This window comes from Stegodyphus dumicola, chromosome 8 (assembly GCF_044657685.1).
Source record: "Stegodyphus dumicola isolate Sdum_Otavi_A_Nest chromosome 8, ASM4465768v1".
NCBI classification, from domain to species: domain Eukaryota; kingdom Metazoa; phylum Arthropoda; class Arachnida; order Araneae; family Eresidae; genus Stegodyphus; species Stegodyphus dumicola.
The window spans coordinates 8,617,139-8,642,662 of NC_140775.1; the positions used below are offsets into that span (position 1 = coordinate 8,617,139).

At 34.6% G+C, this 25,524-nt stretch overlaps 2 protein-coding genes across 3 annotated transcripts in view; one reads left to right on the forward strand and one right to left on the reverse strand.

Annotated features, from left to right (window-relative positions):
- The window catches only part of LOC118182309 (speckle-type POZ protein B-like), a 79,172-nt gene extending 75,175 nt beyond the window's left edge, over positions 1-3,997 (forward strand). The window contains exons 3-4 of one of the 2 annotated variants that reach the window (XM_035351649.2): positions 2,426-2,570; positions 3,698-3,997. The gene's annotated coding sequence lies outside the window, so the exon portion shown is untranslated. The remainder of the gene's footprint in view (positions 1-2,425; positions 2,571-3,697) is intronic. The other variant, XM_035351648.2, reaches the window with a different exon arrangement.
- LOC118182313 (neprilysin-1-like) overlaps positions 1-25,524 on the reverse strand; it is a 94,099-nt gene that overhangs the window by 66,349 nt on the left and 2,226 nt on the right. The window contains exons 2-6 of the mRNA XM_085822895.1: positions 24,790-24,908; positions 18,497-18,571; positions 13,095-13,256; positions 9,857-9,943; positions 753-961 (exon numbers count right to left, since the gene is read on the reverse strand). Of these exons, the coding sequence (XP_085679021.1) occupies positions 753-961; positions 9,857-9,943; positions 13,095-13,256; positions 18,497-18,571; positions 24,790-24,908 (652 nt within the window). The remainder of the gene's footprint in view (positions 1-752; positions 962-9,856; positions 9,944-13,094; positions 13,257-18,496; positions 18,572-24,789; positions 24,909-25,524) is intronic.

Sequence of the window (25,524 nt, forward strand, 5' to 3'; positions counted from 1 at the left end):
ATACATGACTTTCGTAGTGGATGAATGTCAATGAATATTAAGTAAAATTTTAAGGAAATACAGCATAATGGAAAAATAATAATATCTCTGCTTATTTCTAACAGCAGGATAATTTAATAACATCTGATCCAGGCGGTCCACTCCTCCCATTTTGTTGTTGTAATCTTTTACAATTACTGTTTTTTTACAGTTCTTTTCCATGTTCCAATATCAATCATCGAGTTATTATGAACTGTACTCATCAAACGTATATTCTTCTTGTCTTTCCAATTCACAACGTCATTTTTTCTCTTTTTCTGCTGAGTAGACGTTGAAGCCATCTCTCGCTCTCTTGTATCTTATGTAAAATGGCGTGAATATTCATAAAACCCGGGGCAAATTCAATTAGAAACAGAATGCCTGATGAGTGCTACCTTCTAAGAGGTATTAGAACAAACAAAAATAAAAAGTCAAACAAGTAAACACTTATAAAGCGTTTTAAACGTTTAAAAGTTTTAAAATGTAGAAGAACGCTCGAGGCGCGTTACGGTACCCCTGCGGAAGTTTCACTTGAACGCGCTAGACGCGTTACGGACGACGAAGAGGTTAATCACTCACCCACTTCTAGGCTTTTACTTTGATATAACAAATTAGATGTATTAAGCAATTGGTTATGACTACGGGACTAGTTCATTAACTGGCCGGAGCAAAGGCTTAAAGCCTATTTATTACAAACTAAAAGAAAATAAAAATGAATGGTATCTGTAACTTACGTAAAGTATATAATATTCATTATCGATGAGGTTAGGCTTCAGATCAAATTCTATGAACAAGTCAAGCAACAATCTCCGATTTGCCTCCGCAGCGTGACGATACCACGTGTAATCTGCTTTCGACCATTTATCCTGTCCAAGCATTGGCCATCCACCCAGCTCTTCCAGAAGTTTCGCAAGAGGCTCTAACCCTCTTGCTTCTCTGGCATCTAAAAATACAAACGAATAATAACAACAACAACAAAAAGAGCAACAATAATAATAATAATTTTTTTTTCAATGGGAAAAATTCTTTCTAACGTTCCAGGAATCAGCGTAATTAATCTTTCATAATCTCGGTTCTCCGGTACCTTGCATAATTTACTCAGAAATTTCGTGGACAAAGTACATAAAAGTTTTATTTAACTTAAAACTCCTATTCGGATATATCAATATAACCATCTTCAAGTTAGTTTCTTCCAATTGGTACTTTTGCCAACGTAGTTTACTTTTTTGGAACCAGTGCTGCAGATACATTAATAGCATATCTTTGAAGAACTTTGTCATTCGGTACTGATGTTTTCATGGTTCCATAACGCTGCTTCTGCAACTAATTTTAATTTCTGAAAGCATTAAGGAGTCACAGTACAGCCAGATCGAGGGAACATGGTTTAAATTTGAGCATAGCGGTTGAATTACTAACTAGGAATTTCCGGAAAACTAATACTGTGTGTAATAGCGCGTTCTCGCGAAGCTAAATTCATACATGGTCTTTCCGCCGCCTAGATGATATACTGGTTAGGTGAGTCGATGACGATACCGAAGAAGCCGGATTCGAATCCTGGAGAAGGCATGGCATAACTGTCTATCCCTTCATAGGAGGTAACGGTGGCTGCCTCTTAGGTCCCTCCACAATAAAATGGCTACCATTTCCGGCCTTAGGAGTGGCCAGTGTCGAATAAAAGACAATATAGTGTCCACAGTTTGGAAAAATATATATATATGTCGGTTTCGAAAGCTGTAGTCGCAGATGTTTAAAAAATATTCACGTAGTAAGCTGCGTTTAAAAGACTGCCTTTATGGGAGAAATTTTATGGTTCACAATTGCACAAATGTTGAAGAGAAACAAGGAATGTGCTTTCGGTTTTGAATCCTCTTGTTCGAGATACATGTGTTCGCGGTTTTCCTTTCATTTTCTATGCTTTGCCCTGAAACTTCAGTGACAAAGCGCATTTATAAACACAACACGTATTACATGCAATCACCCTATCAGGAAAATCATGATTTGGTCAGTTAACACAATATTTCTTCCATTTCAATATTTGTTTCCTAGTAAAATATTTAGAGAAATCTTTGCCCACAGTTTTTTCACTCGCAATTTCTCAACTAAAACCAAACATTTGAAATATAACTCCTCAATAATAATTCCAACAATTCATGGTCTATCATGCTGCACACAAGATATCTTACGAGCAAGGTTTTCGTCGACGTGTGCAGTTGAAAACCGTGTTGTTCTCACGTCATTAATCGCATCTATTCCATCTTCTCAGAAACGTTTAATCTATTTATCTGAATGCCGCTACAGCTGCACTGTGGGCTTTTTATACACGTGCCTCAATATTTTATAAATTTCGGCTCATTTGTTTCTTAAGTTTAACAAGATATACCATGGTAACTCGTTACACTATTTACAGAGTTCCTCCATATCGACCATGCCAGAAGAAAAAGAGTCAATATTAAGTTTATACTCATCGCACAGAAACAAACCTTGAATTGATGGAAAGAAATATACCGATTTTGCTTCTCATCTTTAAACATCGTGGAAGTTTTCAGTGGTGGGTAAGTCCACGAACTTTCTAGTAAGATTATGTAATCTTCAAGGAAAAGTTTCGACCATGAAGTGTAATGGCTAGGCCAGTCATAAATAAATGTAGATTATGACTAAATGTAGATTGTAGATTATGACTAAATGTAGATTTTGAATGTAGATTATGCATATTATGAGTAAATGTACATTATGAATGTAGAGTATACATATTATGACTAGATATACATTATGAATGTAGATTATGCATATTATGACTAGATGTAGATTATGAATGTAAATTATGTATATTATGACTAAATGTAGATTATGTAACAGAATATAGAGATTTTACGTAGATTATATGGTGTTCAATGTAAAGTTTCCTCAAACAGTCTGATGATTTGGATAATCATAAATAAATGTAGGATGTAGTAATCATGTGCAGAATTAATGTAAGAGCTTCGTAAGACGTGAATATTATGTCTACAGTTCTGGAAAGTTTTAAAAACTAACATAAATAAGGTTGTAAGGATTATGTTAATTTTATTAATAGTTAAATTTTAAGTTCCTTTCCTGTTGATTGTCAACTTCAACTTACTATTTCCGGCCAGAACTTAGTTTTAGAATCATGTCTGAATACATAATGAGGAGGAGCGGTATTTAAACCGCGAAGTTCTACTGTCTGGGTGAGAGAGTTACCAGGTATTCTGTCTGCAAGCGTCCGCCTTTTTAGGCTTCTCTCTCGTAAGCTATTACGCTCGGCCGTACTTAGGCCCTTGATAGCTTCGCAGTCAATTAGCATTAAGGGGCCAATTCGGTTAGAATCTTGATAGCTTCGGCTATATGTCTTTAGTTTAGAATAGTTTTAGTTTACTTCTTAGCCTCTTAAGTTCAAGCCCAAGTGTCGGCTTTTATTGTACACTCCAAGACGGAGTTCTATTAAATCTTATCTGAATAATAAAGGGTTATTTACCCTTCCATCTTGTTGTTTCTTGTGACACGAACTCAAGCGAATATTCGCTTATCAGTTCTTGAGATTCCTCACGTTCAACAGTAACTTAGAATCACACTATGAGGAATCTCACGAGGTTATTGAGAATGTTAATGTAAATAAATTGTGTAAATAAATGCGCCTATACTCATAATATTTTCTTTACAGTTTCTTGCTGAAGATTCTGATTTCGAAAGCTGTGGCAGTAATTGAGAAAATTTTGGACAAAATATCTTTCCATTTGGTACTTTTGGAAGTTTCTAGAACTTCTCAATAAGAATTTTTTCAAAACCATGAAAGTGATGTATGAAACTTTCTGTATAACAAGTAATAACATCCTAATTTGATAATATCCTAATATGATAACTAATTAACTAATAGCTCCTTCCTACAATAATTTATATGAAGTTTGTAAGCAAACCTGAGTTTGTGCTGATGAAATAAAGCATCTTTGTTGTGAGACCTGAATATTGCTTTTGTTTTCTAGCATCCTTGAACCTACTTTACAAATAAAAGAATCATTTTTTAAAATTTACTTAATTTTTACACTAAAGCGTCAAGTGCTTCATAATACAGATTGTGCCACATACATTTTAGATATATATTGTGCCACATACTAACATATAGATGCATAGATCTTTCCCCGCACCGTTCGTCAATGAATAGGGGTGGGTGTTCAAAATATACAATTGATGCATATATCATTATTCGTTTGGGTAACAATGAGATACGATATTTAATTTTATTATCTTTCCATGCTTAGAAAGTATGAACTTTATTTTAAGAAGTACTGTATGTCATTTCCTTTTTCTTTCTTTTTTTTTGGGGGGGGGGATATTGGAAACCGTTAAAACTTATGACAGGTTGTCTCAGCTGAAGTCATTGTATCCATAGCAATGTCAATACATTAAATCTCGCGGTATTTTCAGTGGCTCTGCTCATCCCACTTTAACACTAGGGATACTGCAATGATGTTTTGTCGTAGATTGTTCTCCTTCTATACAATGAAACAGACAATCTTTTTTAGAGTTAAGATGGTCTTGATGAATACGTGGCGTCCATTCATTTCAAGCATAAAAGTAGGACATTTCATTATTGTGTCTTTAAAAATTCAGTAGTAAAATGATTGGAAAAGAGGCTGTTTCAAGTAAGTCAGGAGTGTGAAAGCAAATATACTGGATATGAAGGAGGGCAGAAATTTGTTTTATTTCCTAATTCTGAATGTATTTTCAAATATTGAATTTTAAAATATCTCAGAAATGTGATCGAAACTTTTTTAACGCAATCTGTATTACAAAATGTTTATCTGTAAGACTTTCAGGGCATTATTACAAAGGCGGTTAAAACGCACATCTACTGGATTATTCTAATAAAGGGTAATTTTTATAGTTCTAAATTGCTTTAAAAGGCAAAGTTACTACAAACATAAAGACAGTCAGATTATATTTAGTTATGTCTTGCTTTTAACCCTCCGAGCGGCCAGGGTTTTCGCTAAGAAAGCACAAATTTCTGAAATCTACTTTTTTTTTTTTTTACTTTTACACTGCTAAGGAGGACTACTGACCAGGAATAAGTCCTTGCAGAATGATGTCCGCCCTGCAGAAGCCATAACGGCATTTATTAAGTCTAAATTTAAAAAAAAAATACAGAGTCAAATCTAGACGAGGAATACAAAGGACTACCTTGAATACATATGACATTCTTGATAGCATAGATTAAAAAAAAATGCTGATACAAAACTGGTAAAGGTAAAACAAAAATAGTAAAATTTAAGACTAACAATGGAATTTCAAGCCTGCGGTTATACATTACACTGACTTACTATTATACATTTTCTATAATTCCGCATATTACTAAAAAAACATATTATGCAATATATTACTATAATACTGAACAACCTACTAACATAGTAAAACTGATACTACAAATAAAACACATCATATACACTGCTCGTATCAGAAAAGTACACACTGACATAGTAAAGCTGATACTACAAATAAAACACAACATATACACTGCTCGTATCAGAAAAGTAGACAATTCTGTACATGATGCTGTACTGTAACGCTAAAACTAATCAAAAGAACACTTAAATCCAGCAAAACATTTCAATACATATTTACAAAGTTCTACAACCAAGAAAGTCTGGTTCAATGCTACTAGTATACATCCCACTTACTTGTCATTATACATTCCTAAACTATTATACTCCACAGTATTATACTCCTCTGAGAATCAATTGAATTAAATCAGTTTTTGCACCAACTTCAGTGTCTTTTTTCCAGCGGGATAAAATAAACTTTTAATGTTGTGCACGGAAAATTTTATCTTCCTGCCCGTTGGCAAAATGTGTATAATTTAATAAGCCATATAAGGAAGTGATGTAGGGTCCACATCAGACTTTTGTACTTTTATTGCCCAGTTCTAGAAATTAGGTATGGATTAATTGAGATAAAATATTGTTACGAATTTGGTATTTAAAAAGCTAATGTTAGTTCAATTATAAATTAAATGGTTTTATTTCTCGCGCAGTGCAGCGCGTGACGAATATTAAAAGAAAGCTAAGCCGGAAAAATTAAAAATACAAGAGCGCGTGCATTAAATAAATAAATATCTCTTTTTGATTTCGAGAAAGTACTGTAAAATTCTAGCGCGTGATTTTAAAATCTTATAAAAGGAGGAAAACATCTCAGTTTGTAGTAGTTGCTGCTTTGCTGTTGTTTAGAAAACTGCTGTTGTTGATTATAGTGAATTCGCGTTCTTTAGCTGTTTTGAATTACGTTCTATTGTACATTTGAGTAGTTAAAAGATAACTACTGTGAGATATAGTAATACTGCATGATAATTTGAGAAAATTTAAGCATTTTTGTTGTGATAATAATAAATTTTTGTTCATTTTTCATCGGACTTGTGCATTCATTTCATAACGAACCCGTACGCACGCAACAATTTTTGGTGGCAGCGGTGGGATTTGAATGCCAATAACAAGAGGGATGGAAGAACAATTGAGACAGCTCATTACTGCTTTTGCTGCTTTCCAAGAAAAGATGGAAGCTGGCCAAACATCTTTTAAAGAAGAAATGAAATTGGGCCAGGAATCCCTCAAAGGAGAAATGAAATTGGGCCAGGAATCCGTTAAGGAAGAGATGAAATCTCTTAAAAATGAGATGAAGGCAGGTCAGGACGAAATGAAAAGAGAAATTACCTGCGTAATAGAAAATAAATTTGAGGCTATGGAAGGCAGAATAGACGCGGTTGAAACTAAAGTTGGACAAATAGAAGAAAGAGTTTCTTCGGTAAAAGAACAAGTAGAAGAAAGAATTTCTTCTATAAAAGAACATATAGAAGAGAGAGTTTCTGCCGTCGAACAACAAATTGATGATAGGGTTTCTGCTGCCGTCGCCAAAGAAGTTGACAGCCTAAAGAAGTGCATAGCGACGGTAGGAAACAATTCTGAAGGTTTCAAATTTTTATCGATGCCTGCTCGTTCCGTTCTGAAACTATCTACATATGATGGGAAGACCTCCTGGCAGGTGTATAGGACACAATTTTCTATCGTTGCGGATGCGAATGGATGGGATTCCCAAGCTAAGGCCTGTCATCTCGCCGCTTCTCTGAGAGCAGACGCAGCGGATATCCTGCAGACGCTTCCCGAAAATCAAAGGCTAGATTTCGAAGCTCTATTCGGCGCTTTGGAGCTGCGCTTCGGCGAGAAATGTTTAAAAGGCTACAGCAGGCTCCAATTAAAATCTCGTCAACAGAAGCCTACCGAAACACTTCAGGAGCTCGCCGCGGATGTTGAAAGGCTGTCCCATCTCGCCTTTTCGGAATGCCCGACAGAAACAAGGGAAATCCTGTCCTTGCAATACTTTATCGACGGCATCCGAGATACTGAAATACAGAAAGCACTGCGAATGGCAGATGTAAAGAATGTAAAAAGCGCTCTGTTGTACGCCATGAAATTGGAGGCAGCCCAGCAAGCAACTCTTAGGGATCGCTACCCAGTCAGAGCTGTGCGAGTCCACGACCCAGGGGACCAATTGATGGCTCGTTTAGAGGATTTATCCAGACAAGTCGATGCTTTGATACGGAGTAGCAGTGAGAACAAAGTGGCTGTAAGATGTTGGAGATGTGGTTCTGAAGGTCACCTACGACGGCATTGCAGAACACCCCAGGGCATGGATAATAAAACGGATAAGTTGACAAGACCAGTGAATGCTTTAAGACGGAATAGTGGTGAAACAAAACCGACCCTAAAGTGCTGGAATTGCGGTGTTGAAGGCCACCTACGAAGGAACTGCAGAACTCCCCAGAGCACGGAAAATAAGGCATACGATTTAAACAGACAATTAAATGCCACGGGAAGGAAAAGGACTGACAAGAAACCAAAGTGCTGGAACTGTGGAGCTGAAGGCCACGTACGAAAGAATTGCAGAACACCCCAGGGTACGAAAATTGAGACAATTTCTGAGCAACGACGCAGGAAACAAATTAATGACCATATCAAGGAACGGAGGTTGCCAGATAATGAAAAACCCTGTTTTAAAGCGCTTAAGATCTCTATAGTGAGTGGCAACAATAACGGACTGTCCATCAATGGGAATATCGATGGAGTTCCTTGCAATATGATCATTGACACAGGAGCTAATGTTACCATCATTAGGAAAGATTTAGCTGAACAGTTTAAAGATAAACTTATTTGGACGCCATCCTGTGTTACCCTTCAGACTGCGTCTGGTGACAAGATCGACATAACTGGGAAGTTAAACGTAAACATCACGTTTGGAAGTGCCGCCTACCATCACACGGCATATGTGGCGGATATTACAGATCCATGCATACTCGGATTGGACTTTTTAAGGAAATACAATTTTTTCTTAGATTTCAAAAACAATAAGCTGCTTTCAGCATCTGATGGCATGACTATCCATCCTCAAAAGGGATCCTCGCCTGGAAATGTCGACGCCTTGTCCGAAAGATCGAGCTCGGGAAGCTTCCGAAATCATACCAGGGTCGAAAAGAAACTCAAGACTACTAGCTATTCTCCATCCCAGAAGCTCTTCGGTCGAGACCTTCGTCTGCCTTGTGACCGCCTGTTTAGTCGCCCTACGGATGCGCCTTCATCGCCTGAGGAACACATCCAAGATGCCCAGGCCCGGTTTGAGGGGATGCACCGTTCTGCACGAAAGCGAGTCAACTTGGCGACGGAGAAAATGAAGATCAGATGCGACACAAGAGTTACTAGACAGAGATCCAACAAAGGAGACAAGGTGTGGTTGTGGAACCCAATTCAACGAAAAAGACTGAGTCCTAAATTACAGTCACCTTCGGATGGTCCATATACAGTGCTGAACACGAATGACGTCGTGGTTCGGATCCGTGAGTCTTCGAACTCTTACGACAGGTTAGCTTATTACTATGGCCATAATACATAATGTAAATAATTGTAAATAGTATAAGACCATGGTCCATTTTGTTTTCAAATGTGTATTTGATTTGATTTGTATTTAGTATTTGATTTGTATTTAGTATTTGATTTGTATTTAGTATTTGTTTTGTATTTAGTATTTGATAGCATTTGATTTGTTTTAGTTATTGCATTTATTGTTTATATTGTTTGATATTGTAATGTAACGTTTATGCCTCAGTTGCATTTATGCCACAGTTGTAAGTTTAGCTTCCTGTCCAGGGATTGTACTGCCCGGGACGTGCAGTCCTTGGGAAGGGGGCAGTGTTACGAATTTGGTATTTAAAAAGCTAATGTTAGTTCAATTATAAATTAAATGGTTTTATTTCTCGCGCAGTGCAGCGCGTGACGAATATTAAAAGAAAGCTAAGCCGGAAAAATTAGAAATACAAGAGCGCGTGCATTAAATAAATAAATATCTCTTTTTGATTTCGAGAAAGTACTGTAAAATTCTAGCGCGTGATTTTAAAATCTTATAAAAGGAGGAAAACATCTCAGTTTGTAGTAGTTGCTGCTTTGCTGTTGTTTAGAAAACTGCTGTTGTTGATTATAGTGAATTCGCGTTCTTTAGCTGTTTTGAATTACGTTCTATTGTACATTTGAGTAGTTAAAAGATAACTACTGTGAGATATAGTAATACTGCATGATAATTTGAGAAAATTTAAGCATTTTTGTTGTGATAATAATAAATTTTTGTTCATTTTTCATCGGACTTGTGCATTCATTTCATAACGAACCCGTACGCACGCAACAATATTAAAATTTTATTGCACCATAAATTAAGCAAAATTAATAGCTGTTTAAAAGGAAATTAATGAGTCATCTGATGTTAACAATAAACATTAAAATTTGCAACTTACCTCTATTCATGCAGCTACGATAAAATTTTCCAACGTTTTGCACAGCTTTGGGTTCAGTAACATTGAAGGCCTTCTCTCTTATGAGATCTGTAAGACCATCAGATTGCATTAACATTCCTTCAGAAATTTCGGCAAAAAGCATTTTTCATGTTTAAAACAACACAAATGTTTTTCATACAGCATTCCTTTTTACTTATTTATTAAACAAATGGTATCATATTTTAAGAAACCACAATTAAAAACCTTTATTATGAAATATATTTCCTATATCGGTGTTCCGACATTTTATTTCTAGTTTATAATATACGAAAGATAATTTCCACTTTGTGAAAAAAAGTATTTCTTTGACCCAAAAGGAAGATATAAAAATTATTATAGTCCGAAAGTTATCAGAGGAATAGTGTAAAAATTGTAACAATATCTGTAGTAATATACAGGGATTAAGACCTCTCAAATTTTCATTGCCGAATTCCTCGCTGGGAATACATAAAAATAACCAAAGAACTGTACCTTTACGACTCATAGCGTTCGGGGTAAATAAGAAAGAAACGCATGACGTCATATCCGTCACATGGCTTATGGTTTCAACGTGATAAATCTCCAGCGGATTTCAGCGATCTTGTTCGTGATTGGTTGGCTATGAAATACTCAAGCCGCTAGATTGAATGTAGGGTCCGGTTTTATGGCCGCCACGATCGCCAGATTTGCTGCCTTTGGATTTCTTCCTATGCGCAAGTGACTTAGTTGCTTGTTTTCATGCTAAGTGTACTCTGGCGAACATATGCTGCTGCAACCTGTGCAGTCAGCCATGACTCGATATGCGCGGCAGACATTTTGAACATTCCTATGTAAACATATGCAAATACCGATGTTCTGCTCCAGATATAACGTTATACTTTTCTTTTGCATTTATCTCGGAAACTATGCGTCTAACAGATACAATTTTCTGGGCATTTTTTAATGTATTAAAAGCGAGGAATCTGGCTGAGCGGAGTTTTGGCGATCTTGATAGGATGCCCTGTATAATTTGCAATCATCTACATCTGTGGTTTTCAACCTTTTTAGCCGCATGCATTCCTTTCACCACTGCTAGAAGATCATTTTCCTCTGCTTTTGAAAATGTGAAAAATACGTGTATAAGTTCATTTAAATTTAGATTATTTTTTTAACTTATTTTATAAATTAAACAACAAAAAAGCAAAGAAAATACTGATAAATTCCAAATCTTAAATAAAAGTTGTATTTTATATTTTTGACTATAAAAAATACTTAACAGATAAATAAAAAGCTGATTGCATTCCTCCTCTCGCTGAAGCAATAAAATTCCTTCATAGTTGAAAAACCTTGATCTATATATTTCTGTGACATTATTGCATTAACTTTATAAAAAGCATACAAATTTGATGTTTTTCCTAATCGCACGAAGTCAGAATCTAGAAACCACTTCCCAGCCAGAACATCTATAACTTATTATGGCTCCTGCATCAAATTATGGACAGTATTATGGGCAGTGCTATATTATGGACTTATTTCTTCGTAGCAAATGTAGCATTTCTATTAATATATGTATCTACTTTTGAGTTCTATGACTGAATAACTGTAGAAATCAGTACCATACATTTCAGGCTGGCTAGATTATTCCAATTAAAAAAAATGCCGTAACTATATAGACTTTTCTTTATAACTGCTTATATTTTGATAACTCATAATATAAGCAGTTATAAACAAGTCTTCCTTAATAACCTTAGCTTTCAAAACTAAAATTATCGTGAGTACATTGTTGTTTGAAACAAGAAAATCTATTTTGGTAACTTTGCTTTGATATCATGCAAAGATCCTGGCACTTTGGTTTCTGTAACAACGGAAGAAGAGAAATAGTGGTAAAACATGCCTGGCTACAATTCCAGTCTTCTCAATGAAAAGCGAGCATTATTTTCTCGACTCTATAAAAAATCATGATCTGTTAATTTATATGAAGTCTGCTATATTACAGTACTCAGCAAATAAAACCGTATTGTCCTGTACTGTGAATTAGACTGTGCTGATGCTAATGTCAATTAAATTATAATAAGCTTCTAATATCGAATTTTTCGGAGTATAACGCGCACTACATTTTTTTAATTTTAGGTTTATTCGCCGTTTAACGCGCCCCCAATTCTTCACCAATAAATTTAAAAGATACATGTACAACCCTTTGAGGTTATTTATTCGAACATTTGTCCTAGCCTTTTGAATAATGGTGAACTGCACTGACAAGCGATATGGAGACAATATGTGTGTTGGTTAAATGCTTGAGAGAGTAAATATTCAGGCAAAGAGGGTGGATTGTATTCAGTGCAGATGTCCAAAAGAATGTTGTTGTAGAGCACTTCCAACCTGAATGAATTTGTGGAATTAGAAGTTAAATGTTTTTCCATTCTAGAATGGAAAAACATTTAACTTCTAATTTATAGTCTTTTGAAGTGAAAACCGAAGTCTTTTGAATTTATAGTCTTTTGAAGTGAAAACCGAAGTCTTTTGAATTTATAGTCTTTTGAAGTGAAAACCGAAGTCTTTTGAATTTATAGTCTTTTGAAGTGAAAACCGAAGGCTTTAGTAAATGGCATTTACTTTAAATGAAATACAGTTGTTCTAGTACTCCTTTAAGTAGTAAATATGGTTCCCTCGGAAAAAAAAAATCAAACACGATACTAGTGTCAAATGCAAAGCCATTCATTTTTCGAAAGAAAATTGAAATCGTGCTGCAGCAAGGATGTTTGGTGTTGATGAAAGATGGAACGAAAAATGATTATTTATTTATGGATTAAAAAACAATGATAATGAAGATGAAATAAAATTCGATGATAAGCCTGAAGATATAACGGAAGACGAACATGACGAATTCTTCATTTTATTCGATATTGAAAATATTTAATTTCATGAGGTATGCTGTTTCTTTTAAATAAGCAGCATTTTGGTGCATGTAAAAATCTAATTTTTTATTTTTATTTTTAAGATATCATTTTTATATCCGGCGTATAACGCTCACCCGTAAATTTCAGTCCTATTTTTTTTTTGTATTAAATGTGCGTGTTATACGCCGGATTATATAGTATGTATTTCAACTGTTAAGATAAAATTATCTGCCAACTGCTTTCTTGTTATGTAGGAGAATAATTTCTAACTGCTAATACGTAACGCTATCTAGTCAAAGATAAATAAAATTTTTACAGAAATCATTATCATAAAAACTAGCGACCTGCTATAATATTTTTAACTTCTTCTTTCCGTATGTCATAAATCATGTAGGACTGTCTTCCTTCTGGAATGGGATTCTTCTCAATCCATCCTCCACATGCATACTGGTAGAAATCAACACAGGGATCTGTTGTTGGGTCTATGTTGGATATCAATCCGTCAGCTGAAATACAGTGTGTCACCCTTTGAACATTATTTAATAAATAAATACAGAGAGATAAACTTTACGTTATTAATTTAGAAGTCAAACAACAAAAACCTTTGGCAGCTGAGGATGAGGGTTCGGTAAAACCACCGAAACTAGTTCTGTGAAAATCTGCAAAACACCGACTCTTGTTGTTTGACTTTTAAATTAATAGCTTAGTCGGCTTGTTATTTCATCTTAAACTTTACATGCTGGTCTGTCAGATCATGGCGAACAAATTTTACATATGAAAATGTTGTCCAAAATCATACTGTGCTGTGCTACAGCAACGTGAACGACACTCAAGAAAAAAGAAAAAAAAAAAAAAAAAAAAGATAGATTAATATGATTTTATTAAAAAAATATAATGACACAGATTCAGGAAGAAATCATAGTTGCAGAAAATTTTCCAAATTCCTTCCATCCTCTGACATTCTGGGCACCCTCGTATATTTGTAGTTCATGAATTATTAATAGAAGCATGTTTAAATGCTCAGAAAAAAAATATATATATATAATTTTGCAAGTAGAAGTGATAGACGATAAAACCTATTCAACAGGTGGAGTGTAAGGTTTTAGTAAATTTAAGTAGTTTCTGTTTTAACTCCTCAAATTTTAAAATACTTCTTTGATTTTAATCTCTTTAGTTATCACAGACACAGGTACAAATTAGGCCATCACTTCTATAGTAGTACAGGTGATGGAGGTGTTACTAACCCAAGGTAACGGTTAAGCTTCCGACCCAGTTTTGAAGGTTAGGTTGTTTAATTACGGCAAAGCCTCGAGGGCTACCTGCCTAAGGGAAGGGATGCCTTCGTGGAGGTCTTTCTAAGAGAAACTGGATCGTATACACGTTACACAAGAGGAAAAACACGAAAACACCCGTGCAGCCAGCCCGTTTGCGGGATTCGAACTTTTACCGCTCGGCCGCTGGTGGGCCCCCTAATTTTAAAGGAGAACACCCCATCAAGAAAGGTGGCCTGATGATCTCCCATCCCTGTTCCTTCTACAATGAACATCTCGACAGAACTTTCGGATAGTCGGGTTTTTTTAGTATCCCTTGCCGCATAGACACCATATGCTCACCTACCTATATGCCTGCTTAGAGATTCGAACGGGGACCGACCGGTATGGTAGTTAGCGTCACTAATCATTGTAACGGCTGGGCGGTGTCTGATCATCAGAAGATACACTTTTATGTGATATTTGTAGCAGGCTTTTGCTACCCTTATATAAAATAGCATATAGAATCTGGCAAAAATATGCATTGCGTGTGTCAGCGTATAAATTTATTTGCATTTCTAGACTCTGATTCCTGAGGTTTATTTAAACTTCTAAACAGCAGCTTTGAATCTCTAGTGGCAAAGAAAGCCGACCTGGTGAGAGTTTGTTAGTTATAACAATCATCTTTCTACGTCTGAGATTTGTTTCTAGAGCTTGGAGTTACTTTTACTGATGTGCAATGACTCAGAGATACTTACCTAGTAGTGCTTAGCGCCCTTTTTTCCTCTTACGACATTTGTATTGCGATAGCGTTTCATAGGATCCATAAAAATAACGGATTCGTTGGTGAGATGCAATGGTCATACATCTGTTGCGTAATCTTCCGTAATTCGTTAAGTTTGACCAGACAAGGTCTAGTGCCGCATATTTCTTTCAATACCATCCCATATATTTATTAGTATTGAGGTTCAGTGACCAATTTAAGCACTCTTATTTCCATAGAATGCCCCTCGAACTGTTCGATGATTCGGGAATATTCGATTCGGGAATTATGGGTCTATGAATTCATCTTATAGGTATAGACACACTAAAGAGTTTTATACAGTGGATGGACAAAAATATGGAAACACCTTGTGAAATGCATGTTTGAAAAGAAAGATTGATTTTAATGAAATATGTAGGTGGCGCTGGCATTTTTGACTACTGACGCCACCTATACAACTTCGTAAATGTGCTAAACAGTTCAGTTGTTGTCGGAGTACTGTTATGTGAGGTTGTCATTGCATTATGTCAGAGTTAACAGACTTCGAACGTGGGCAAATTGTTGGAGCACGTATGGTAGGTGCTTTCGTAAGCAAGGTAGCCGAGGTGTTTAGTGTTTCAAGAGGTACTTGTATCGAAGATTTATTCCGCATATTTGAAAAGCGGAAAAACATCATCAGCTAAATCACAGCGCGGACGAAAGTGTGTCCTGAGTGATCGTGACAGACGATCATTAAGGGCAATTGTGACGAAAAATAAGAAGACCACAGCTGCAAAAGTTACTGCTGAAATGAATGTCGTGTTACCGAAGCCTGCGAGTACCAAAACAATTAGAAGGGAGCTTCATAAACAGGGAATTGCTGGCCGTGCTGCAATTGAGAAGCCACTCATCAGTGATGCTAATGCCCGTAACAGGAAAAGGTGGTGTTTAAGTCATAAAGCCTGGACTATAGAGCAGTGGAAGCGAGTAATATGGTCTGACGAGTCTTCTTTCACATTTTCCCACTTCTGGCCGAGTTTACGTCTTATTTTCATAGAATGCTCCTGTTCGATGATTCGAGAATATTCGATTCGGGAATTATGGGTCTATGAATTCATCTTATAGGTATAGACACACTAAAGAGTTTTATAGTAGGCAGATTAATGAATACACATGACCTGACAGCACGCTTTTGTGTCATTCCCTGGAAAGGCCAATTGTAAATTTATCGGACGATCGTTTCTTCCTAACTGAACCTGTCTACATGAAACAACAATTCTATTCTCTTAACCCTTCTGGGAAAACAGAGTCATCGCTTAAGAGACCTTGGGACATACATTTGTACCCTGTCATCGGCATATTGGTACCTAGATTCTTTAGCGCTTTGAAGACGATGACCGAAAAATAGATCAAATTTGCAGTGTCTCAAAAAGACAGAAATGTCGGCTAGAGAAATTCTGCCCCCACCTACAGATCAAGTTTCAGGGATAGTCATTGACAATAACCTTCTCTGCCCATTGTCCGTGAGATGGTCGCTTTGTCGCGATGTCCAGTATCTTTGAGATTCGCGATACTCACCACCTATATGTTTCATAAATCCCCTTCCGTTTTTCCTCAACAGTGGATTGTTAGCTTGGGGCAAAATATTTTCAGTGTGTTTCGTTTAATTCACTTACTTTTATAGAATGCTGCACTATTACTGCCATATAGAAGATGCAAAATGCATTGCAATACAATGAAGATATAATTAATATTCTTTTATCTAAAGGATAATATTAAAAAGAAAACACACATTAAAAAAGAAACGAGGAAAACTATTATCACAAAAGTACTAAAAGAAAAATGAACAGTGATCTAGTTTAAATCATGAAATATTTACTATAACACAAATGGAAAAAATCAGTAAAATGTTTTTTTAAACTAAAAATATTAAAAAGAATACTGAAATTTAAAAAAAATGCCAATATTACAGAAATGCAAAGGGATTTGGTGAATATATATATGTGTATAAAGCTAGCATGTTTACTCAATCATTATAACATAATGAATGTGGACTGCCAATTTGTGCAAGAAACAAATGGTCAAAAATTATTTTCTTGTACAAATAAAAAATGTTAACCTATATATGTAATTTTAAACTATATTCACTTCAACAATTACTTCAGCAACGAAATAGCAACTCCACAGGTTTCCCTAGTTTAGGAAAAAGCGTCAGCAGAAAATAGAAAAAAAAATCATTTGTATTTCCTAGTCTCTTATCTGAAAATTAGCCCTTAAATCTGACCCTTAAAGGAAAGATTTCAAAAGTCTGTGGTAGTTCCCTTTGCAGTCCAAGCTGAAAGGAAAGTGGATTCCTGTTTTCATCCTTTTAAGTGAACCTTTCTATATTTTACTACCTTTTAAAGGTTAATGCAGGTGACTTTCTTCCATGCTTTTCGAAGATCCAATGACGGTTTTTTTTCCCATGTTAATGTTTGTAACTTGAGTCATGCGGTAAAGAGGCCTTGTGAGATTACTGCAATATCTTTAAGTGCTTTGGTTATTGTTATGCTTTGGTTATTGTTATTGTCTCTACGTAGAAAACGCTACGGTGGTAGCTGAGATGATCTTTCCATTGGTATATGATAGTATTTTCATGATTCCGAAAGAAAAGTAGGCTTGAGACTCCTTTGTTAACGCTTGAGACTTCCATTACGCAGTTTACAGAAGATCAGTTTCATAGACATGTATTAGTCTCATGTGTATGTTTACTGCTTGATCTGTCATTGTTGGATAGGTAATGAATTTGTGGGGTTGGACGTTTGAAGAGATCCGGAAACAGTCTGTCGTCACCAAAGGTATTCAGCTGCGTGAATTTCTTGTATACGCTTTCAGGATACTCAGATTAAAGGAAAATATGCCTTCATAGAGACCTTTCTAAGTAAAATTAAATTATAATCCTGTTGCACATGAAGAAAAACACGGAAACGCTCATAAAACCATTCTGTTTAACTTGATTCGAACCCATTGCAGGAATCTGAAAGATAAAATTGTCCTGTTTTTGTTTATAAGCGGAATAAACCTTTCTTGTTTTCTTTCAAATCTTCGTCAATAGTTTTACACTCAGTCTTTTTGAGGATTTACTTCTACATTCAGTGAGGTAATCGGAAATATTTTGCATTCATTGCAAAGCTTTTCGTAATTGCCGTTCTTTCAAGACACTGAATGTCTATCTTTCTTAGCTTCATCTCATAATATTCGTCCACCAGTTTCGAAACGATACTTATTCACTGAAAAATTTAAATAGTGTACCACTTAATCTCTTTAGATTTCAAACCATTCAAACCAAACAATTCCAATATTAATTTCATATCAAAGATGCCTATTATCAATTTTGAAGCATACCTTTATTGCTTCACATAATTTATTTTTTTTTTGAATCCAAGCAACAGATGTCGGTTACTTAAAATTAGGCAATGATTTCCAATTAAAAGTTCTATAATTCGACGATATTTCATGAGCGTAAGTTAAAGATGCATAAGTAGTCGTTGTTGTTAGATGTATTTGATAACTACGCGTGGATTGGTTGAAAACATCTGTTCTCTAAATTTTATAGAAGCGCTGCGCATTTCTTATGTTCTTGGCCTAAAAATTTATCAAAATTTCTTAGCAAAATATCACATCTTAAAGTAGAAAACTGTTGTATTACATTCAGACAAATAAAGTATCGAAGCAGCAAAGTGTTAAATTATATAGTAAAACAAAAACTGTTTACCTGTCTCTTTACAAGCATCAGTTTCACAAATTTGATCTTCTTCTACGTAAATATTTTCCCGCTGTGATAACATAGCTGAAAGCAATATTAGATACAAAGTTAAAAATATTAAATATCATTATTCACTTTAATTGCAGAAAATGTTACTAGCCTATGAACTCGATGAAATGATATAAATAATTATAACATATAAAATGATAATATGCATAATAGGTTAATATTCTAGCCTGAAATCATGTAATTAAGACTTTTTTTGTAGTCGAAAACTTTGAATTCTTAGGTTGTTCATGTCTTTTGTTACGTCATCGATAAAAGCTTTCTGTCGATTTTAAAACAATTCCCTAGAATTTGGAAACTTTTTAAGTTTCACAAAATAATTTTCACTAGATCACCTTACAAAATACACGCAGATTTTTAAGTGAATACATTTGGAGACGTAATTTCCCATAGCAGATATGCAATTCAATCTCGATAAAACTACATTCTAGTCTAATTCAGCAAAGTAGTTCTAATTGAAGTTCCAAGTGTCGCTGCAAGCCGAGATTATTGTAAAATTTCGCGCATGGTATTCCAGCTGTCATCAATTTGATGCCTAAAATGGCGCTTCAGGTAGAGGAATGCATGACTATGGATCCAGAAGACAGCACTGAATGTGTAGGGGGGGAGTGCGACCGGTTGTCACGTAAGTAGGAAAGGCATCTGATAAGTCAAGGCGTATCCAAAGCAGAGGATTTAGTAAAGTACATCAAAATATTTCTTAATCATAAAAACAATTCGTTGGTCACGTGATGAGAGTCCCCAGAATTAAAAATTTCTCTAGTAGTCCCTCATAAAGAAATAATTGCAGTTTTAAAACACAGATATACGTAAGTAAGCAGGTAAGAACACAGTGAGATGCAGAATAAGTAGAGAATAAATGCATATGCACACAGTGCTGAAATTTTTGAAATCGATTTAAAAAATGGCAAAGTAACAAATCACGTTCACCCACATATTCACATTCACTGTCGTTTAGAATCTAACTGAAGTGACAGAGATTTCAACTTAAATATTGGTTTCTACCTCATTTACATAAAACGCAATTTTGAAAATTTATTCTGGTAGGGAATCGTCGGTGGGAAATAAAGAAGTAAAGGAAAGCATTTTCAAAAATAAAAATAACTATTAAGAAAATAAAATTAGCCCCTACATTGTAATAAAACAGGAGAAGCAAACCGCTTTATTTAAGAGATGCTTGCAATGTCAAAGGCTTAAGTTTTTTTCCCCTGTATAGTGAATCAATAACAATTCTGCCATTATTAAAGTAATAGATACATGTTTTCGAATAAAAGCTTGAAATACGCCAGATGTGTTTTACTGACATATTTTTGTTCCTTTCTTTTCAGGAAATATTTTATCGGTAACATTAATAGCAAGAAAAATTAAGTAATAATTGATAACAACTTAATTGAAGGCTGAGTTCTCAAAAGAAATACCTTTAATTGTAATGTAGTTTTTCGTTAATGGACAGTAGAAATTGATACGTTAGACATCATACACCACGCAAAAATCGATATTTTTACTTTTATGCGGAAAATTAATGGATTTATTTTGTAAACGCTATGTGAAATAACTAATAGTTATCGATCATGAAAGAAATATATGTGTTATAGGCCTTAGAGCTTTCGGTTTTGTTATTGTTCCTTTGCACCAGACGAATAGCGGATGAAAGCCATATATTATGCTTATTTAATTACATTTGTTTGTGTTGCCATAGTAAAATTACAAATGATTAGTTATTGAACAAAATTTTGACAAAATATGATATATAGTATTTTTAGAAGAGATGCTAGATTCTATACATTCTCGAATCCAAATCTTAAAATATTCTTGAATGTCTTGAATCTTAACGTCTCGAGTATAATAATAAAACTTACTTAATTTTTGAGGGTTTTAATTGGAATAAAATTTGAAATCTTCGTTTAATGAAAAATATATTAGGAACGTAATTTTTAAAAATACAGCTATATTTATTAAGGCAATACAAAAGAAATTATATAATTAAAACTTTTGAATCTTGAAGTTTATTATAAAAATATAATTTGACAAAAAGTATTTGAACAGCAGTTGAAAAGTTCACTTTTATTCAAATATTTTTATTTCACTGTTAAATTCAAATTTCTTTAAATCCTAGAGTAGAAGGTATAAGATTAATATAAGAATTAGTATACATAGGGTGACTCTGAACAAGTGGGCAAAACTTTAGGGGATGATAGAAAGCAGCTATACGAGCAATCTTCGTCATAGAATGTATGGTCGGAACGCAAACGGCGAGCCACTAGGTGGCACTGTAAATAAGTGGTATTAAAAAGGGTCGGTCGACGCACCCAGCGGCATTTTCTATCTTGGACTGCCAAAACGATTGCTGATTATACGTACCACGAAGTTTCCAGGGCGATGGCTTGGTCGAGGTGATCCCATAGCTTGGCCACCAAGATCACCGGATCTCTAGTGTTTAGACTCTTTCCTGTGGCGCCATATGAAAAGCCTAATCTACGAATGCCCCATAGAAACCAATATGTATCTAGTCGCCAGGATCACCGTTGTTGCCGGCGGTATTCGGGAAATGCCTGGTGTCTTCGCAAGTCTGCGTCAACCCATATCCCGCAGGTGTGAAGCCTGCATTACAGCTGGCGGAAGTCTTTGGGGAAATTTCTACGAGCATGTGCAGTTAATAAAATATTTTCTGAAGTATCTCCTCTCATTCTCTAGTTAATTCTTAAATGTGACGGTGGAAAACTACCCTTTAACATGCCACCGCTTGCATTCCGACCATGCATTCTATGACGAATATTGCTCGTATAGCTCTTTTCTGTCACCCCCTAAAGTTTTGCCTACTTGATCAAATTCTTCCTGTATAAACACCGAACGTGGGATTTTGACTGACCTTCGGGAAATTGATGAAAATGCAAGGTTTCACAATGCGATATTGGTAAAATGGCAAACTCTTAAAATAAATAAATAAATAAAGGGAGGGGACTCAATAAAGCCATTTTCTGTACTTTTGAGTTAAAATATTTATTTTTTTTTTATTAGAAAACATAAATTCAAATGATGGAAAAAATTTCGAAAATTTAAGTTTTTGAATCTTGAATCCTTTTCAAAGATTCGAATAAACCGTATTTATTTAAGTTCCATTTCATTATTATTTTAGTAGAATTGTATACGTTCATAATTCGTACGCATATTTGCCTAAAACAGTGCTCTCCAGATTTATATATTCATTTAAGAGCGATGATAAAGGAGCAGAAAAATTTCCAAGCAAATTTAGATACAGTTTATTAATATTAGCACATGAAAAGCACAGCATATTGTCCATTACTGTCGTCACTGACAGGAAAAATACAATCTGCTTCTTGAAGTGGGTCAGATGTAATGTTTGCTTTCGTTTCCGAAGATAAAATTATTATAGAATTTTGTTGATATCAGTTAATTTCACTACAGACACAGTAGTTTATGCATAATAAACTTTTGCTATAATTTTTCTGTTCAATTTCTTGAGTTTGTGTCTATCTATAGAACCATGCTTCGAAACCAAAAAAAAAAAAAAAAAAAAAATTATGTGAACACCACATGATCTCCATGCACAGCTTATTAAATTATACGCATTTTTTTTTCTTAACTTCATTTAAACTTTAAACTTACTTCCTCGAATTATTCTAACTTCATTAAACGACCAAGGCAAGGTGAAAATGACATCAAAAATTGCAAATACTGAAATTACATATCGCGGTCTATTTTGGTTGAACGGGAGTGAAATTCCTTATAATTTTTTTTTTCATTGCGAGTGTTAACTTTTTCAAACACAGGTATAGGAACCGGAAGAGCGCATTAAAAGTTAGATTTTGTTATTTGTCGGAAATATTTTTTTTTTGATTTGACATTGCCAAAACATGAACACTTTTGTCATTTAAAACACTTCTATGATTGGAACTGTATAACTACTACCAGTGTTTATGTGAGTATCGTTTGCTTCATTTTATTGTTGCAAACAGCGTAAATTTCTTTTGCTTTTCTTCCTTTAGTTTTGAACTTTATGTGTGGCAACAAGATAATTGATTTGATAGAATTGCGTTTGTGACAGCCATGTAGAATGGCTCGCTTATTTTGTATCAAATATTTCGCATCGCTGACATCTTATTTATAATTAGTGTAATGAAATAAAAGTGAAGGAATACAGTCCATGTGTTATTATTGTTTGTGAAACATATTAAGTAAAGAAAATTTATTAACCAGCTATTGCGAATATAAAGCCGGGTAAGAACTACTAAGCGGAAGGTTATAGTTTTGGTATAGCTGGTTACAATAAAAATGGGAGGTGCACAACTAATGTGAACAGGTGTTGTATAAATTTCAACATGTATAAAATTTCAACGTTCTACGCCTAATTGTTTTTGAGTTATGCCAGTTATATGTTTTTGAGTTATTACGTACAGACATCAAGATAAAATCAGTTTTGAATCCATTTTAAATCCATTCTACATCCGTTTGGGAAAATGAGTTTTTTATTCTATCCATACCTAAAGAATTCACTTAAAAATGTAATCCAAATGAATTCGGCCCACCAGAGGCTGAGCTATAAATTCGCTGAATACTAGTAATTCGATCCAAGGTTCAAATCCTGCGAACGGGCTAGCTGCATCGGCATTTTCGTACTTCTCTCCATGTCTAACGTGACTACGATCCAGTTTCTTTCAGAAAGTTCTCCACGAAGGCATCCCTCCTTAGGCACATAGCCCTCGAGGCTTTACCCTAAACACCTAAACCTAACTAAACGAATCCAAATGGATTCGGGAACGGTCAAAATGCGTATTCCCGTCTAAATATGATACCCGAAATTTTTCGCGATAGCAATACTCTCTTTACTTCGTACGAGGAAGTAATATATTAGGCTATTCAGACATCATTATCGTTTGCATCTTATAGATTTGTGAAGGCCGTAAGAGACGTAATAAATGACGTAATAATGGAGCAAGAGACGTAATAAATGTGCGATGCCATCGCCGAGACTCTAACACCGGACATTCCAATTGCTAGACGGACATGCTTTCCAATTACACCACGAAGGCATTCGATAAAGAGGGAGAAAAAACTTACACAATAATCTAATTATCTTCTATTTTCAATCTCTTCTTGTAATAGATAAGATATTAAAACAAAATCAGATTAGTACTGATTTTTATTTAATTTATCCTGTCCATTATTTAAAAATCTTTTATTAGTTTAGTGTTACCATATTTCCTCAAGTATTTCTTCCCTAGCTTTTTATAGCCAGTTTCTGAAAACTTTAAAAAATTTCGCTTAATTTTCCCCTTCCTCATTGCGTTCAAAGAACGAAAGCCCCTAAATTTTAAAAAAGGATTCTTCCATGTAGTGATTGTTTTCATCTTACTAACGAAGAAAAACGCTCGAAAACTACCAGCGAAAGTCAATGTCGAATCTTTTTCTTCTAACTGTTGAACTTTATTCCAGCCTGATACAAGAACCGCGCAATCGAAGCGAAGCATATACAAGCTGACATTCAGCCTACGATTTCGCTAGATCGGCTGCACATTCACCTTTTCAAATTACTTATGGATAATTTGAGACCTAAGGAGTAGCACAGACCACAATAAGAATGGGCAATATTCAAGTTACAGAGAAGTAGAAATGAAGATATCTTATTACGTGTTGTAATGTAATTATTTCTATGCATTCTTTTTGAAATGTAGGTTTCTTTTAACGGAAGAATATTGCAAGAGTTGTCTATAGTTTATTCATGACTAAATTTTATTATGGTCATACTGTACGATTTTAGGACGGTAAAGGTAGTAAAAAAGAGAGGGAAAATATGATACGTTTGTTTAAATAAAATAAAGTAAACAAATAAAATAAAGTAAAAAACTTGAAAAATGAAATCTGCCGCAATGAAGTATCTCAATCCGAAAAATATTTATCTTATTATTTTACTACTAAATTGTTAAATTGCTTTACAATCATTTATATGTGAGACATTATTCTATTGTTTTTATCGTTAATAAAGGATCCTAACTGTACCAAATCCGACCGTAATCTTTTCCGAGGAATTTATGTTTTGTTGTCGTAACTTGGATATAATAATAAATTAATACAAAGTAATACATTAATTAATACAATCATAATTACTACGCATCAGCTTTTAACAGGACGCTTGATCCACATTAAAGGTAATTACTATAATTTCTAAATGGCTTAAAATCCAGTTAAATGGCAAACTATATCTTTTACAGACTTACCTTTCCATCTATCCGACAATATGCAAAGGGCTGCCAGAAATACCATTAGGAAAACAGATAGAAGACAAAGCGCGTAGCATAACAATTTTTCTTGTAAGGTTTTTGGACGACGGAAGATACTAGAAGGAAGAAAAAAAGATAATTAGCAGATATTAATTAATTTTGAGATTTTTATATTTATATTTAAGAGGAATTGGTACCCCCAAATCGATGAAATTACTTTTTTTTAGGTTAATTTTTGCTTAAAATATACCTTAATAATCTTACTGTACTGAGAAGAAATTTTGAAACAATCTGATGCTAATAAATGGTGTAAAAAGGCTTTTAAAATTTTTGACACCCTTTAAATGCCACAAAGACCTCTGTATTCATTTTCTTTTATTTTTTAATTGTTTCGGTTATTAAAAATCCGCGTAGAAGAGAAATGTAATTAGATGTGACCACAACTATCGGCAAATTCTGCTTATATGTATAAACTAATTTACTTTAAATACTATGTAAAAATCGAAAAAATGTTTCTTCACCTTTTTAACCGGCGAGTTTTTTTTATTTCCTTGTACAAGTAAAAAGGAAGTATTGTAGTCGCGAAAAATTTCGGGTATCACATTTCAAAGAAAATATCGATTTTGACCGCTGTCCAATGCAATTTAATGCTGTTTTTATGCGACATCCGCAAGTAAGGACAGAATAAAGAACTCTTTTTCCCCCAAAAAATTATAAAACTGATTTAAAATT